This window comes from Chrysemys picta, chromosome 1 (genome assembly GCF_011386835.1).
Source record: "Chrysemys picta bellii isolate R12L10 chromosome 1, ASM1138683v2, whole genome shotgun sequence".
Taxonomy (NCBI): Eukaryota; Metazoa; Chordata; order Testudines; family Emydidae; genus Chrysemys; species Chrysemys picta.
The window spans coordinates 134,116,646-134,131,291 of record NC_088791.1 but is presented as its reverse complement, the minus strand read 5'-3'; the positions used below and the strand labels follow the sequence as shown (position 1 = coordinate 134,131,291).

At 41.8% G+C, this 14,646-nt stretch overlaps 1 protein-coding gene across 1 annotated transcript in view; it reads left to right on the top strand.

Moving 5' to 3' along the window:
• Positions 1 to 7,580, top strand: part of GALNT8 (polypeptide N-acetylgalactosaminyltransferase 8) — a 44,059-nt gene extending 36,479 nt beyond the window's left edge. Inside the window, exons 7-11 of the mRNA XM_024103303.3 lie at positions 1,200 to 1,385; positions 2,853 to 2,990; positions 4,900 to 4,995; positions 5,682 to 5,849; positions 6,592 to 7,580. Of these exons, the coding sequence (XP_023959071.2) occupies positions 1,200 to 1,385; positions 2,853 to 2,990; positions 4,900 to 4,995; positions 5,682 to 5,849; positions 6,592 to 6,750 (747 nt within the window). The 3' untranslated portion in view covers positions 6,751 to 7,580. The remainder of the gene's footprint in view (positions 1 to 1,199; positions 1,386 to 2,852; positions 2,991 to 4,899; positions 4,996 to 5,681; positions 5,850 to 6,591) is intronic.
• The last annotated feature ends 7,066 nt before the right edge of the window (positions 7,581 to 14,646 follow it).

Genomic DNA, 14,646 nt, shown 5'->3' with positions numbered 1-14,646 from the left:
ATGTGGAAGCCCTGGCCGTGCTGGAAGAGCACCAGCTAAATGTCAAGCAGACCATGTCTGCGCAGACACAACTTGTGCATGCCTGGGGGGGCCCATTGACTGTTCTGCCCTGGGGCCTGGAATAGCTGTCAGCGGGCCTGGTGAGGATATATACATTAGAGATTGTGAGGTGCCCACCATTACTACAACAATAGGGGCCATTCAGTATCTAATTGATAGGCAGAATGTATTTTGTCTTATTCAACAGCAACTACTTCAGTGACTGAAGTGACAGCATTGATATCCTGTGAAGAGAATCCTAGGTAGTTTTCTGTGGCTAGAAGGGTGGTGACTGCATCTCAAGGACTCATGCGTGAAGTGTGGGAGGAATAAATATGGTAGATTCAGAGTACTCAAGATCCACCTAGGGAAAAGGTGGGATTGACAGGGGATGAACTCCTTTCCACTTCTAATACATTAAAATACACAGAGGCCTCATTCTTCATTGCCCTGATACATGTATATTCATTTACACCAGTGCAAGGTGGGTGTAAAGCATCACCATATCAGAATGGTACCATGATACCTCTTCTCTGTGCTGGTATATCTGACTGCACAAAATGCAGGGGAATGGAGAATCAGGCCCATTAAATACATTTCTGCTCAGAGAAGTGACTTCAAAAATAACATTGTAGGTCTCATTTTGCATTGTCCCTCAATGATTTCTTGTATCAAATGCGCTCAGTTTGTAAGCAGATTGATGGGGGAGAGGGGGTTTCTAGGTGCCAGCCCTGTAAACAGCCTGGGATATGAGAGTCAGACTGGTCTCTTTCCTTCTCCTGCAACCTTAATCATAATTAAGATTCTGTAGGGCCAGTTCTGCTCTTTGTGACACCTGTATAACCTCATGCAAAGGATTTACACGAGAGTAACTGCTTAGTCCTGTAACTGGAAATTAATAATGATGCAAAAGACTAAATAGCTTCCACCTCACTCTCCTGTACCTGTGTTGGCTCTGCAGATCCTAAAAGAAAAGTACTGAAAATTTCCCTTCATCACTAAAGTCAGGAGAACTTACTCTGGATACTGAGAGTGAGCAGATCTGTTGAGTAAGGAGGTGCAATTTCTAGTCACTTATGTAGAACAAAATCGTGTTAACCGCTGGTGAAAAAAGCCAACTCCAATGCGCATTCACTGGGACTCCTGCTTCATCCATACAGGTTTGGCAGTGTGGGGGTCAGATAGAAGTTTTGCCCTGTGCAAGAGTTGCTCACCTGGAAAGAGCGCACAAACCCTACATGCTGGACTTGAGCATTGCTATGAGACGCAACGCCCTGAGGGTGGCCGAAGTGTGGATGGACGACTATAAATACATGGTTTATTTTGCATGGAATCTTCCTATTGAGGTGTATATGTTTGGTTGTTTAGAATTGGTTTCTTTAAATTGAGATGGTCATTTGTATGGGAGCAAATGACTAATAGTAGCCAGGACATCACAATGAGGCCAGACGTAGCAAACAGGTGTTTGTGAGATTTGTCCCTTTAAAAACATGACTATTATTATTATAGTGCCTAGGGCCCTGAGTCATGGACCAGGACCCCATTGTGCTAGGCACTGTACATAGAACAAAAAGATGGGTTCTGCCCCAAACAATGTAATAATTTCTAACTTTTTTCAAATAAAAAGTATGTTGTTTGGATTTTTGCAAGTTGTGATAATAGAGCAAATAAACTGGGCATCCTTGAATATCTTTTAAAAATGCTCTAATAAATAATAGGCAAGGCAGTTACTTTTAATCAAATGACCCAGCAACACCCTACACTAATTGACCGCCATGCCCAAAATGCTGCAGAGTCCCACATCCCCACTATCCGACACCCACTTCTCACAGGCCAGGGATAAAGAAAGAGTGGGCCTTATAGCATGCTCTGCAGGCTGAGAAACATTCATGTTGGGAAATCAAGCACTCAGAATTCAGGAAATTCAGAGAGAGGGTTGAAAGCTCAACCTTAACTTTCCTCCATTGTTGTGCTCATGCCTTCAACTATAGTCTCTCTACATATCATTGTAAGTTATGCCAATTAATACCATATATAATGCAAACTGGAATTTCTTGTACATCGTTATGTTAGTAAATCCCAGTGCAGTGTATACATTCTTCAAGATTGGCTAGATTTGTAAATCTCATAGAGTTGGACAAAGCTCTGCACACCTCATGAGCATGGCAAAATGGCAGCTTCCTCTTTGATACTTTGAGATACTTTTGGTTCTATTGTACATATTTAAAATGCGTAGTGATTTATTGTTCTTCATAACTAGTAACAGATCACATTTTTGTACGCTGCCATTTTCCTTTAAAGGTGACCTGGCAAAGGTGGGGGGGGGGGAGGTTTTGTGTGCCTATTTTCTTTCTTTCTTGATGTAAGAAGCTCTGCTGTTTTTAATTTTTATTTCCTCCTATTTAAAGATATCAGGAATGTCAAGTCATTTTTTAATGGAAGAACTTGTAGATCAAAGGTGTATTGACCTTACCTGGAGTGGTGTTTTGAGTTTTTAAAAAAAGGAGATTTTTTTTGCCAGTTGTTTAGTTAACTAGATGTTAATGAAAACAAAATACCTGGATAAAAAAGCACTTGTTCTTCCAATGAATCAGTTCTTAACCTCCATTGTATCTGTGATTTCATAGACAGGCAAAACACAATCTGAATTTCTAATGTAAAAGTAATCAGGGATTTTTTTTAAGAGCAGATTTTAGATATTCTTTATATATTATGAAGAAGCAACAAAAAGGGGGAGATATAAGTCAATTTTCCCTCCATTTTTGCAGGTCACTTTTAAAATTAATGTCTGAACAATGTGGTGTTTTTTTCAGAATCCTGGAATAGACTATGGAGATGTTTCTTCCAGAAAGGAGCTAAGAAAGAAACTGAACTGTAAAAGCTTTGACTGGTACATAAAGAACGTTTATCCTAATTTAATACCTTTGACCACTGTTGTTGTCTACGGAACAGTAAGTACTGTGCATGTCTACTGAATAGATGCAACAGTTAGATATCTCCACTATTATGAAGGTTGTTGAAGGCAATTTCTTCTGTGTTCCTGATCAGTCTAACCCGGGTTGCTCTTGTAAATTGGTCATATTATAACCATAGTATTGGTTTTACTAGCGGTTTTAGAGATATTTAAAGTGAGTGCCATCTTTTTGTAAAACTTTCTGTACCTGTTGCATATCTAAACTGTGCCCACTGCATGTCTACCAGCATAAACATAAAATAGCATAGGAAGGTATTTAGAAAGACACATTTTTGTGCAACATAAGAATGCTCATAGAGCAGGGAACAACAATGGATGAAATCTCTCCCTATAATTGTCTGCAATGTTCAATAGAATATTATGGAGACGCATCACAGAAATGAAAAGTTCAACAAAGTAATCATTGCCTGCTGTACAGCTATAAATCAAGGGAGGACAGTATCTTCTGGTCACTCATTTCAGAGTTGTTAAGTTGCTTTTTAAATTTGGACTGGAACAATAATCATGAAGATCATGATAGAGGGAAAAATTATAGCTAAAGAAGAGTAAAATATACAGAATGTGAAAGAAACAATTGTCAATTTAAAAACAATGGACCACATTTTCAAAACTCCTCTGGCTGAACTGGGCACATGCAGGTTGTGCCAAGGGCAAACTCAAATGTGTGCAAACTCAGATACATGCAAGCCTTTGTTTTGCTCACAATGAAACAGAACACAATTGTTTTTAAAGATTCAATCACATGAGAATTTTTTATTTTGGTTAAAAAGACATTTCCAAAAAGTTTCAGTGGAAAAAATTCAGCCTTTTCTATTGGTGATACTTGTAGTGATGTGGTTTTTATGGGACTGCTCTATGATTATACTGTATCAGTGAACAATTGTGTTATAGTAGGGTTCCCCAACCTGAGGAGTTGTCTACACTATAAAGCCTTTGCCAGAACCCCTAGTGGAGATGCACCATATGTTAATAGAATGAATTCTTCCACCAGTGTACATAAAACACTTCCCTCAGTGACATTAGCTAAGCTAAGCACTATTCTGTCAGCATAGTTGCGTCTACACGTGGGGGGACGGAGCAGTTTGCTGGCATAGCTACATTGGCCAGTGGATGTGATATTTTTGTACTTATAGCTAAATTTTGTAGTGTAGACCAAGCCCAGGGCCGGCTCCAGGCACCAGCCGAGCAAGCTGGTGCTTGGGGCGGCAGATTGTTCGAGGCGGCATTCTGCCCAATCCTAGGGCGGCACGGCCGCTTTTTTTTTTTTTGTTAGTTTTGTTTTTTTGTTTCTTTGTTGTGCCGCTCCGGCCGCCCTGTAGGGGGCGGCAGCGCAGAGGATGGGAGCAAGCCCAGCAGGGCAGCCCAGCATCCTTCCCTCCCAGACGACTGGAGCGGCGCGGAGCCTCCCGGCAGGCGGCGCACCAGTCAGGGCCGCGTGGTAGCGCCCCGCTGAAGCCTTGGCCGCCCTCCTTCCCCCCCCGCTCCCTCCCCCTCCCCCCCTGCTAGCTGGGGCACGTCTGCAGCGCAGGGAGTTCCCCTGCACCCTGGCTCCGGCCGTGCCGCAGGTTTTTTTTGTTTTTTTTTTTCTGCTTGGGGCTGCCAAAAAGCCAGAGCCGGCCCTGACCAAGCCCCATTGTTTCTTTGATGTATAGACACTAGAAAAGCCTTTAGATTTGCTTCTCATGTTTTCTGGGATGAAGTCAACTCTGAAAAGTTGTTTTGCGGTTTCTTTTTCTAAATCCATCCTGTGTTCTCCTGTTACTTCAGAGCTCTTAAGCAAAACTGCAAACCAGCATAGCTCTCAGCAGAGCTTACAAAAACAGTGGTGAGAACAGGAAGATGTGGTAGTTATTCCATGCATTAATATGCCTGTTTTATCTCTGCAGATGAAAAACACGCTGAATGAGAACATCTGCGTAGATCAAGGCCCTGTCCCTGGAAACACTCCAATAATGTATGACTGTCATGCTTACTCATCACAGGTATTAAAAACAAGCTATTTAACTGCAACCAGAAATCTTTTGTTATCCTTTGCTTTGGATTCTTTGCTAGACAATGAAATAGACTCCTGAAAATTGTTCTTCATGTGCTGTCATGCAGGGAAGACTAATTTTATTTTGTAAGTAAACAAGTAAAATCCCAAATCAAAAATGAATGGCAGTAGTCTCATAGACTTTAAGGTCAGAAGGGACCATCATGCTCATCTATCTGACCTCCTGCTCATTGCAGGCCAAGGCAGATACCATCATGGTCTAAGTACATTAAGTTGGTTCCATTTTTATGGGGAGGTGACCTCACTTACCACCTTCCCGCCCCACACACATATTGACAACCATTGTTCTTGCTGATGGTGGTTCCAGCAGAGAGGTGAAGGATTGAATGGGATGCAGACTGAACTCCTCACTCTTCACTTCTTGTTCTGTCACTAGGAGGGACACTAGTGATTACAGTTCCACCGTAATAATCGACCTGTTTTTTATGAACAGAGGAGAACAAGACTGATGTCATAGCTCTAGTGGGTCAAATTCATTCTGGTTTAACGTCAATGATATCAATGAATTTAGCCCCATGTATCTAATGTTAGTCAGTTTCACAAATGTCTGGTATCCTCCTTTGGGATTTCGTCAGTGTCCTAGCTCACCTACTCCAATGTAACATTGCCTTTCAGCACGTGTTTTATCTCAGCACTGAAGAAATGTATATAGGAGGCCTACGATCTCGACAGAATGCAGTAGATCGGTGCCTAACTGACCCTGGCACAGGAGACCTGCCATTTATAGAGCAATGTAATGAGGCTGTGAAAAAGGGACTGAACATGCATTGGGATTTTAAGCAGGTAAGTGAATTTCCATGTCCCTACATTTCAATGGCATGTTTCATCCTGAAAGAGCTTAAAATGCTTTACACACACGAGGACAAATTCTAAAGAAGGTAACTGTATTTGAATAGGCTTTACAGATTTCCCTGTAACTTACTGATCTCTCTTTGTCAGCACATATGGAGACTCTTCTGTTTACCAGAAAAGACTTGTTTTTGTATCTCTGATTAATTTATAGGGATCACATCTGTAAATATTGTCTAGTCTTTGAATACTTGAATAACTTTATCATTCTGCTGTGTCTCACTGGTTTGTCCTCTTCTTTGCTGACTTACAGAGTCATAGATTTTAAAACCCAGAAGGGCGCCTAGATCATCTAATGTGACCTCCTGTATAGAACAGGCCACGGACCCCACCCAGCACCTGCACACTAATCCAACAACTAAAATGAGACCAAAGTATTCTTTCTGTTACTAATTTATTACTAGCTGGCAGCCTGATGCTAACTTTACTCCAGAGTAATAACTTTCCACCTTCTGAAGCTGCACAGTTTGGTTCACTCAGTCAAACCGAGAAACTTTCTTTCCTACTTATGACCACAGTCAAGCTAGATGCAGTGACAAAAATGTATTCTGTCTGTGTGCAGAGAACATTTTCACTGACCTGACATATTACAGAAATCAAGAGAATTGTTTACTGCTTGGGCACTCAGTTCTGAAATGCAGACTGCAGCTTGTCTCATGCTTCTTTCGTTTTGCAGGGATCATCCGTGATGAACAAGAAAACTAAGAGATGCCTTGAAATTGTAATGGACAATCTGTCTTCGCCTTACAGACTTGTAATGCAGAACTGCACTGGACAAAAATGGAATGTTCAACACACAGTTAAAGATTGGGGCAAGAGAAGTGCTCTGAGATAGCTTATTTATCTCAACCAACAGATGACTTGGCATTGACTCTAGGAAGCAGGGAAATTGGGATCACCAGGAAAACATATTCTTCAGAGGTTTCCAAAGAAGAGCAAGACTTCTGTTGCTAGGACATTACACGATAGAGATTATCTCAGGTAGAGACTATAACATTTTGGGGAGCACATTATTAGTATGGAGGAATGTATGCTCTGAATTATGGGAGGATATGGGCACATAAACAGGAGGATGACGGACACATGTACCATAAGTAGTTATCATTGTGTGTATTTAAGTTGGCAGTCAGTGAGGACAAACTGGAACCGAAGACTGGATGAGAGAAAATTGATCTTGTGTAGACCACTCGAGCGGGAGCTTGAAGATTCTGTGGTAGAAGGGAAACTAAGGAAATGCAAACAGAGATGTTATAAAGCAGGAGTTCTCACACTGGGGGTTGCAAGGTTATTATATGGGGGGTCGCAAGCTGTCAGCCTCCACCACAAACCCTGCTTTGCATCCAGCATTTATAATGTTATTAAATATATTAAAAAGTGTTTTTAATGTATAAGGGGGAGGGGGTCGCACTCAGAGGCTTGCTATGTGAAAGGGGTCACCAGTAAAAAAGTTTGAGAACCACTGTTATAAAGGATGTGTTATTCAGAGGTGACCAGGACCTACAGCTCCCATTGACTTCACTTGGAAAGCTGGGTGTTCAGTACCTCTCAAAATCAGAACCAAGGTTTTTTGTTTTTGTTTTTTTACAATGTCAGCCTTGTAAATAAGTGGCCTGATTTTCAAAAATGTTGAGCTCCCATTGAAATCAATAAACTACTTGCACTGGCCTCTTATTTTTGAAGATCTTGGTTGAGAACTATACACGATATCTGTACCATGCCTTTCATATTCAGGGGGCCTTCAGTGGATGAGAAATCACCCTGCTTTCAGCTTGATCTTTATATACTCATCTAATCTGCTAACCAGTGATGCAATGGAGCGGTGACTTGTTGGCTTCTGGGAGCTCCTTGTCAAAAGCCTGCAGCCAATTTGAAGTGAAGGCTGGGGTGATTTGCCTGCCTCTAGAGGAGTTACCCCTGTTCTGTAGATACTTCCAAACCATCCCTGTCAGAAAAGACTTATAAAAAGACTTGTAAAAAAAAGCCCAAATTAATGGTGTTAAATTTGCAAATGAATTTTGCAAGAGAAATGTCCTGTTTCTCTTTGAAGTCTGTTTCTGAAGTTTTTTTGTTCAAGAATAGTGACTTTTAAATCTGTTATAGAATGTCCAGGGAGATTGAAATGTTCACCTACTGGCTTTTGTATGTTACCATTCCCGATGCCGGATTTGTGTCCATTTATTCTTGAATAGGGACTGGGAGTGGCTGGCTCATTACAGAAGCAGCTTTGCCTCTCCTGGAATTGACACCTCCTCATCTATTATTGGGAGTGGACTACATCCACCCTGATTGAATTGGCCCTGTCAACACTGGTTCTCCACTTGTGAGGTGTCATAACTATAAAGGGAAGGGTGTAACAGCTGTCCTGTGTACAGTACTATAAAATCCCTCCTGGCCAGAGACTCCAAAATCCTTTTCCCTGTAAAGGGTTAAGAAGCTCAGGTAACCTGGCTGGCATCTGACCCAAAGGACCAATAAGGGGACAAGATACTTTCAAATCTTGGGGTGGGGGGGAGGCTTTTGTTTGTGCTCTTTGTTTGGGAAGTTGTTGGAAATTCTATCTGTAGAGATTCTCTGGTACAATTTGAGTCGTTTAAAATTTTTACTTTATTTGACTCTGTGCTGTCTTTCACATACAGAGCCACTCCCTCACCAGCATGACCTAGGCTGCCATTCCAATATATTTTGTACCCTGGTATTACCACATTCCATAGATTATCCTCATTCCACCAAATTTCTGAGATGCCTAATGACTATTATATCAATATCTTCATTTAATGCCAGGCACTCTAGTTCATGCCAAGTTTGAGTTTGTACTGCATTTGCCTCCTTAGGATCCTTACCCTGGTGTTGTTAGGTTATTTCAATGATAAAGGTATGAAATGATAGTTGCACAATGGAAAAATTACATCCTTGACATGGAAACAAAATCAGGGAACAGATCACTGACAGTGGCATATGTGACCAGCCAATCAGACTAGTACTTCACAGGTTCAGCAAAACAGCTCTTCCCTGGATCTGAAACCTTGTCTGCACTAGGGAAACATGGTTCCAGGACTGTAGACAGATGCCCGGGCCTTGTTTACATGAGGAAAAGTTACTTGTTGACACCAGCTGTTAGTCATAGGGACAACTAAATTGATGCTGCATGTGGTTTAATTGCCAGCATAGCCAAGGACAAGTTGCATTCAGCATATCAGAAACCATGTTTAAAATCTGGTTGAACCATAGTTGCTGAATGCTGTTTGGCCTTTTCTGCAGTTATCCTGGTCAGTTGCATCCCCTTGTCAGCCACGGATAATTTTCCTAGGGTACACAAAGCTTGTGGGTCTGCTTATATGCCTGGAATCATGTTTGTATAGCACCATGTTTCAATTCTCATCTCACCTGTCACAGGGTGACTGGCCCCTTTAAGGAGAAATGGGCCCAGCTATACCTGTACCATAATTAACTGCTTTGCAGCCAGAGGGAACGGGGCTAATGAGGTCAGGTGTTAGCATGGCAGACACCTGGAACTCATACTAAAAAGGCATGTGAAATCAATGTCAAGGGGAAGCTGTGATAGGAAACAGGTTAGGCTCCTACGGGAGGCCCTACAGTAGGAAGCAGGGAAGTTCCTGGGAGGGGAGGCAGTAGAACCTGCTAGGGAAGATGGCCTCCAGGGAGAAACCCCTGGGAGGTAGTGCTCATTTAGAAGGAGCAAAGAGCAACTTGCAAAGCCTGGGAGTAGTCACAAAGGACAGGGAACTTCAGCAAGTGAAAAGTAGACTGTCAGAGGGGCTCCAGGGGAACAGCCTGGAGTCAGCATTCTAGGACTGAGCAGAAAAGGATAGTAAGGTAGCCAAGAATGGCAGACAAAAGGGGGTGCAAGAGTGGAAGAATCCTTGCAATGTCATGTCCTGGCTCAAGAGGGTGCTCCAGTGGTGAATTGCCTCCATGCCATCGCCCCAGTACAACAAATTAGATTTCAGCACATCCACACTGCAGCAGTGACCAGATTTCCATTTCCATGGTGCAGGGGATAAATCTCCGTATGGATGCAAAAATAATGTTAGGTTACTACTAGATTGCCTTTGCTGGGTTTTAGCAGATACTTACCAGTTACTTTCATGTACATGATGCTTGAACAACATGATAGTTCACATGCTTATGACTTTGGTGCTTATTCAATTAAACAAAATGTTCAAGAAACCTCTGCTTTGTGTCAGCTAGTGATGTGCACCAAATATGTGAGAATAACCATAAAGCCATATTTATTACCTCTTAGTGTGTTCACTGACTCTGGAATGTAGCTTTACAACTTCCATTTTGCTTTAATTTTTTTCTATACTAGTTTTAAAAGATGTAAATGAATGTTAGTTATTTAGTTCATGCTTTGTATAGAGTGTTTGATAGAAATCTTTAACTGCAAGTTGTAAATGTATGAGACCTGGTAGGTTGTAAATCTAGGAACTATGCAATCAAAAGGAAACCAACCAATAAGAGCACCTTATCAAAGTACAGGATGCATCCTCCTTGTACAAGACACCATCCTGGTACAGATATGATCTTTATCTCAAGAGGACAAACTCTGTAAGATAGTTAAATTATTTTACAGTCTTTCTAAACTATAAGGCTATTCTTTATTTACGATATTCCAAAGAAGAGTGATCTTTAGGGCGTGTTATGAGAGTTAGGATCTCTTTATGCCATCTCTTTGCAAGAAAAAAACTCTCTTGTTTAAACCCACAAGGAATTTTATATATAGCCCTATTGAAACTGATCTTTTATAAGCACTCTAAAATCTTCATTTATAGGTGGGAAACATTTTACAGGAGATATTGCTTACTTCTAAGTCACGTTTTCTCTTAGGCCTTGGCTACACTTACCCGGTAGTTCGGCGGCGAGCGATCGAACTTCTGGGTTCGACTTATCGTGTCTAGTCTGGACGCGATAAGTCGAACCCGGAAGTGCTCGCCGTCGACTGCGGTACTCCAGCTCGGCGAGAGGAGTACCGCGGAGTCGACGGGGGAGCCTGCCTGCCGAGTGTGGACCAAGGTAAGTTCGAACTAAGGTACTTCGAACTTCAGCTACGTTATTCACGTAGCTGAAGTTCCGTACCTTAGTTCGAATTAGGGGGTTAGTGTAGACCTGGCCTTAAATGTGAAAACCTTTGTTATCTCTCAACTGCTTATAGTGGCATAAGTTTCCTATGCGATATTTATTTGTAAATGTTTTGTATCTAAATGCAAGAATCCATGTAATAGGTTCCTGATGCCATTTTTATATGAATAATAAGATGCTTACTGTACAATTACAGCAAGGTCATTTGATTCTATGACTGGTTACAATATAAGAAGCCGTTTGAATATAAAAATATTGATATTAATTAGGGAATTAAGTAAATATCTGGCAGTGCTTCAGGAAGCCCTTGCCAAACTCAGAAAGACAAGATGAGCCTCTCCAAGATTTGCTAAGAAGAAAATGCACTACTGTATTTGATGACCATTTAAGTTTAAAGACTAAATCGCTTAAATTGCAAAAAGGCTAGTTTAAGGGCTGAACGACTTTTGTATAGGAAATAGGAGTGTTTGAACATAAGCACGGCCATACTGTGTCAGACCAAAGGTCCATCAAGCCCAGTATCCTGTCCTCTGACAGTGGCCAATGGCAGGTGCCCCAAAGGGAATGAACAGAGAGGTTATCATCAAGTGATAACCCAATCCCAGATTCTGGCAAACAGAGGCTAGGGACACCATTCCTGCCCATCCTGGCTAATAGCCATTGATGGACCTATCTTCCATGAATCTATCTAGCTCCCTTTTGAACCCCGTTATAATATTGGCCTTCACAACACCCTCTGGTAAGGAGTTCTAGAGGTTGACAGTGCATTGCATGAAAAAATACTTTCTTGTGTTTGTTTTAAACCTGATACCTATTAATTTCATTTGGTGGCCCGTTGTTCTTGTATTATGAGAAGGAGTAAATAACACTTCCTTATTTCCTTTCTCTATACCACTCATGATTTTATAGACCTCTATCATATCCCCCTTTAGTTGCCTCTTTTCCAAGCTGAAAAGTCACAGTCTTACTAATCTCTCCTCATATGGAAACTGTTCTATACCTCTGTCAAGGCTGTATCCCCACTTTGAACTTTAGGGTACAAATGTAGGGGCCTGCATGAAAACTTCTAAGCTTAACTACCAGCTTAGCTCTGGTCCGCTGCCACCATCCCAATTGGATTCCCTCCCTGGGAAGCCTTGAGAAACCTTTCACCAATTCCCTGGTGAATACAGATCCAAACCCTTGGATCTTAAAACAAGGAGAAATTAACCATTCCCCTTCTTCCTCCCACCAACTCCTGGTGAATACAGTTCCAACCCCCCTGGGATCTTAAACCAAGGAGAAATTAACCATCCCCCCTTCTTTCTCCCACCAACTCCTGGTGAATACAGATCCAACCCCCTTGGATCTAAAACAAGGAAAAAATCAATCAGGTTCTTAAAAAGAAGGTTTTTAATTAAAGAAAAAGGTAAAAATCATCTCTGTAAAATCAGTATGGAAAATAACTTTACAGGGTAATTAAACTTAAAGAGCTCAGAGGACTCCCCTCTAGTCTTAGGTTCAAAGTACAGCAAACAAAGATAAGCACTCTAGTAAAAGGTACATTTACAAGTTGAGAAAACAAAGGAAAACTAACACGCCTTGCCTGGCTATTTACTTACAAGTTTGAAATAGGAGAGACTCGTTTAGAAAGATGTGGAGAACCTGGATTGTTGTCTGGTCCCTCTCAGTCCCAAGAGCGAACAACTTCCCAAACAAAGAGCACAAACAAAAGCCTTCCCCCCACCCCAGATTTGAAAGTATCTTGTCCCCTTATTGGTCCTTTGGGTCAGATGCCAGCCAGGTTACCTGAGCTTCTTAACCCTTTACAGGGAAAAGGATTTTGGAGTCTCTGGCCAGGAGGGATTTTATAGTACTGTACACAGGACAGCTGTTACCCTTCCCTTTATAGTTATGACAACCCCTAATCATTTTTGTTGCCCTTTCCTGAACCTTTTCCAATTCCAATATATATTTTTTGAGATGGGGCGACCACATCTGCACACAGTATTCAGGGTGTGGGCATACCACGGACTCATTTGAAACAGGACTTCAATATTAAACCTTGATGGAACTCAAAGAATCTCAGAAAATGAACTGAATAAAATAAAGTTAAAAATCTAATCTTAAAGACGTTGTGTGGATTTCCCACTACAAAGGCAAAAGCAATATAACCATAAATTACACCCTGCTACATGTGCAAATTACAACCTTTCTACATAGCAAATAGCATCTTCATAAACTGAAGACACTATCAAGACCAACTTATGAAGGTGTTGAGCCAGTGAGAGGTGACAGTGGCTGATATTTTTATCTGGCAAAGCCCATGAAAGAAGTGTATCTTCTACTTCAGTGAGACTGTAGAAAGATACAAATGCCTTTGAATTGAGCCGTGCACTTTTAGGCCTAATCTACATTAGTAAAGGCTTGATGGTATAGCTATAATACACACCTTGCTGCTGTGGACATACTTTATAAAGCTACATCAAAGATTTTTTTGCTGGTAAATCTGCATTTACACTAGGACTTCTGCTGGTATAGAAATGTTGTTGTAAATAAATTGCACCACTAACCAACATTACTATACCAGCAAAAGGTTTTAATATAGACTTGCCTTATTCTCTTACCCTTATGTTTTCTTATACACTCTTGGTTCTGCTTGTTCTTCTCATCACACCCTCAAGCCAACATTTCTACAGGTCAGCCTGCAACAATCTGACAGCTAAGAAGACCAAAGCCACAACACAGCATCAAGAGGAAGAAAAAAAATCCATCAACATGTGGTCACTGCTGCTTGTTAGAGGCTACATAAAGTCTGTAAGTGGAATGGGACATGTGACCAGAATGTCTGGAATGAAGAAACCAACTGGAGCAGGTTACCTAGGGAAGTTGTGGAATTCCTGTTACTGAAGTTTATGAATAGGCTAGACAAACATTGATCAGGGATGTTCTAATACTGCCTCAGCATGATGGAGATAGACTAGATGATCTCTCAAAGTCCTTTCCAGCCCCACAGTTTTATTACTGGCACAAGCTGGCCCCAATGTTGCAGTCCCAGCTAGACCGCTAGCGAGGCCCTCCACCTAAAGTTGGCCATCCAGGTCAAGACTGATGCACATTGATTGAGAAAGTCTGCATTGTCACTTTCCATGATGCAACTGCTCTGCAGATAAAATTCCCTAGGGCCTGGTCTACACTACGAGTTTAGGTCAAATTTAGCAGCGTTAAATCGAATTAAGCCTGGACACGTCCACACGACACAACCCTTTTTTTCGACTTAAAGGGCCCTTTAAACCGGTTTCTTTACTCCACCTCCGACGAGGGGATTACCGCTAAAATCGGCCTTTGCGGGTTGGATTTGGGGTAGTGTGGACGGAATTCGACGTTATTGGCCTCCGGGAGCTATCCCACAGTGCTTCATTGTGACCGCTCTGGACAGCACTCTCAACTCAGATGCACTGACCAGGTAGATAGGAAAAGCCCCGCGAACTTTTGAATTTCATTTCCTGTTTGCCCAGCGTGGAGAGCACAGGTGACCACGCAGAGCTCATCAGCACAGGTAACCATGATGGAGTCCCAGGATCGCAAAAGAGCTCCAGCATGGACCGAACGGGAGGTACGGGATCTGCTCGCCATATGGGGAGACGAATCA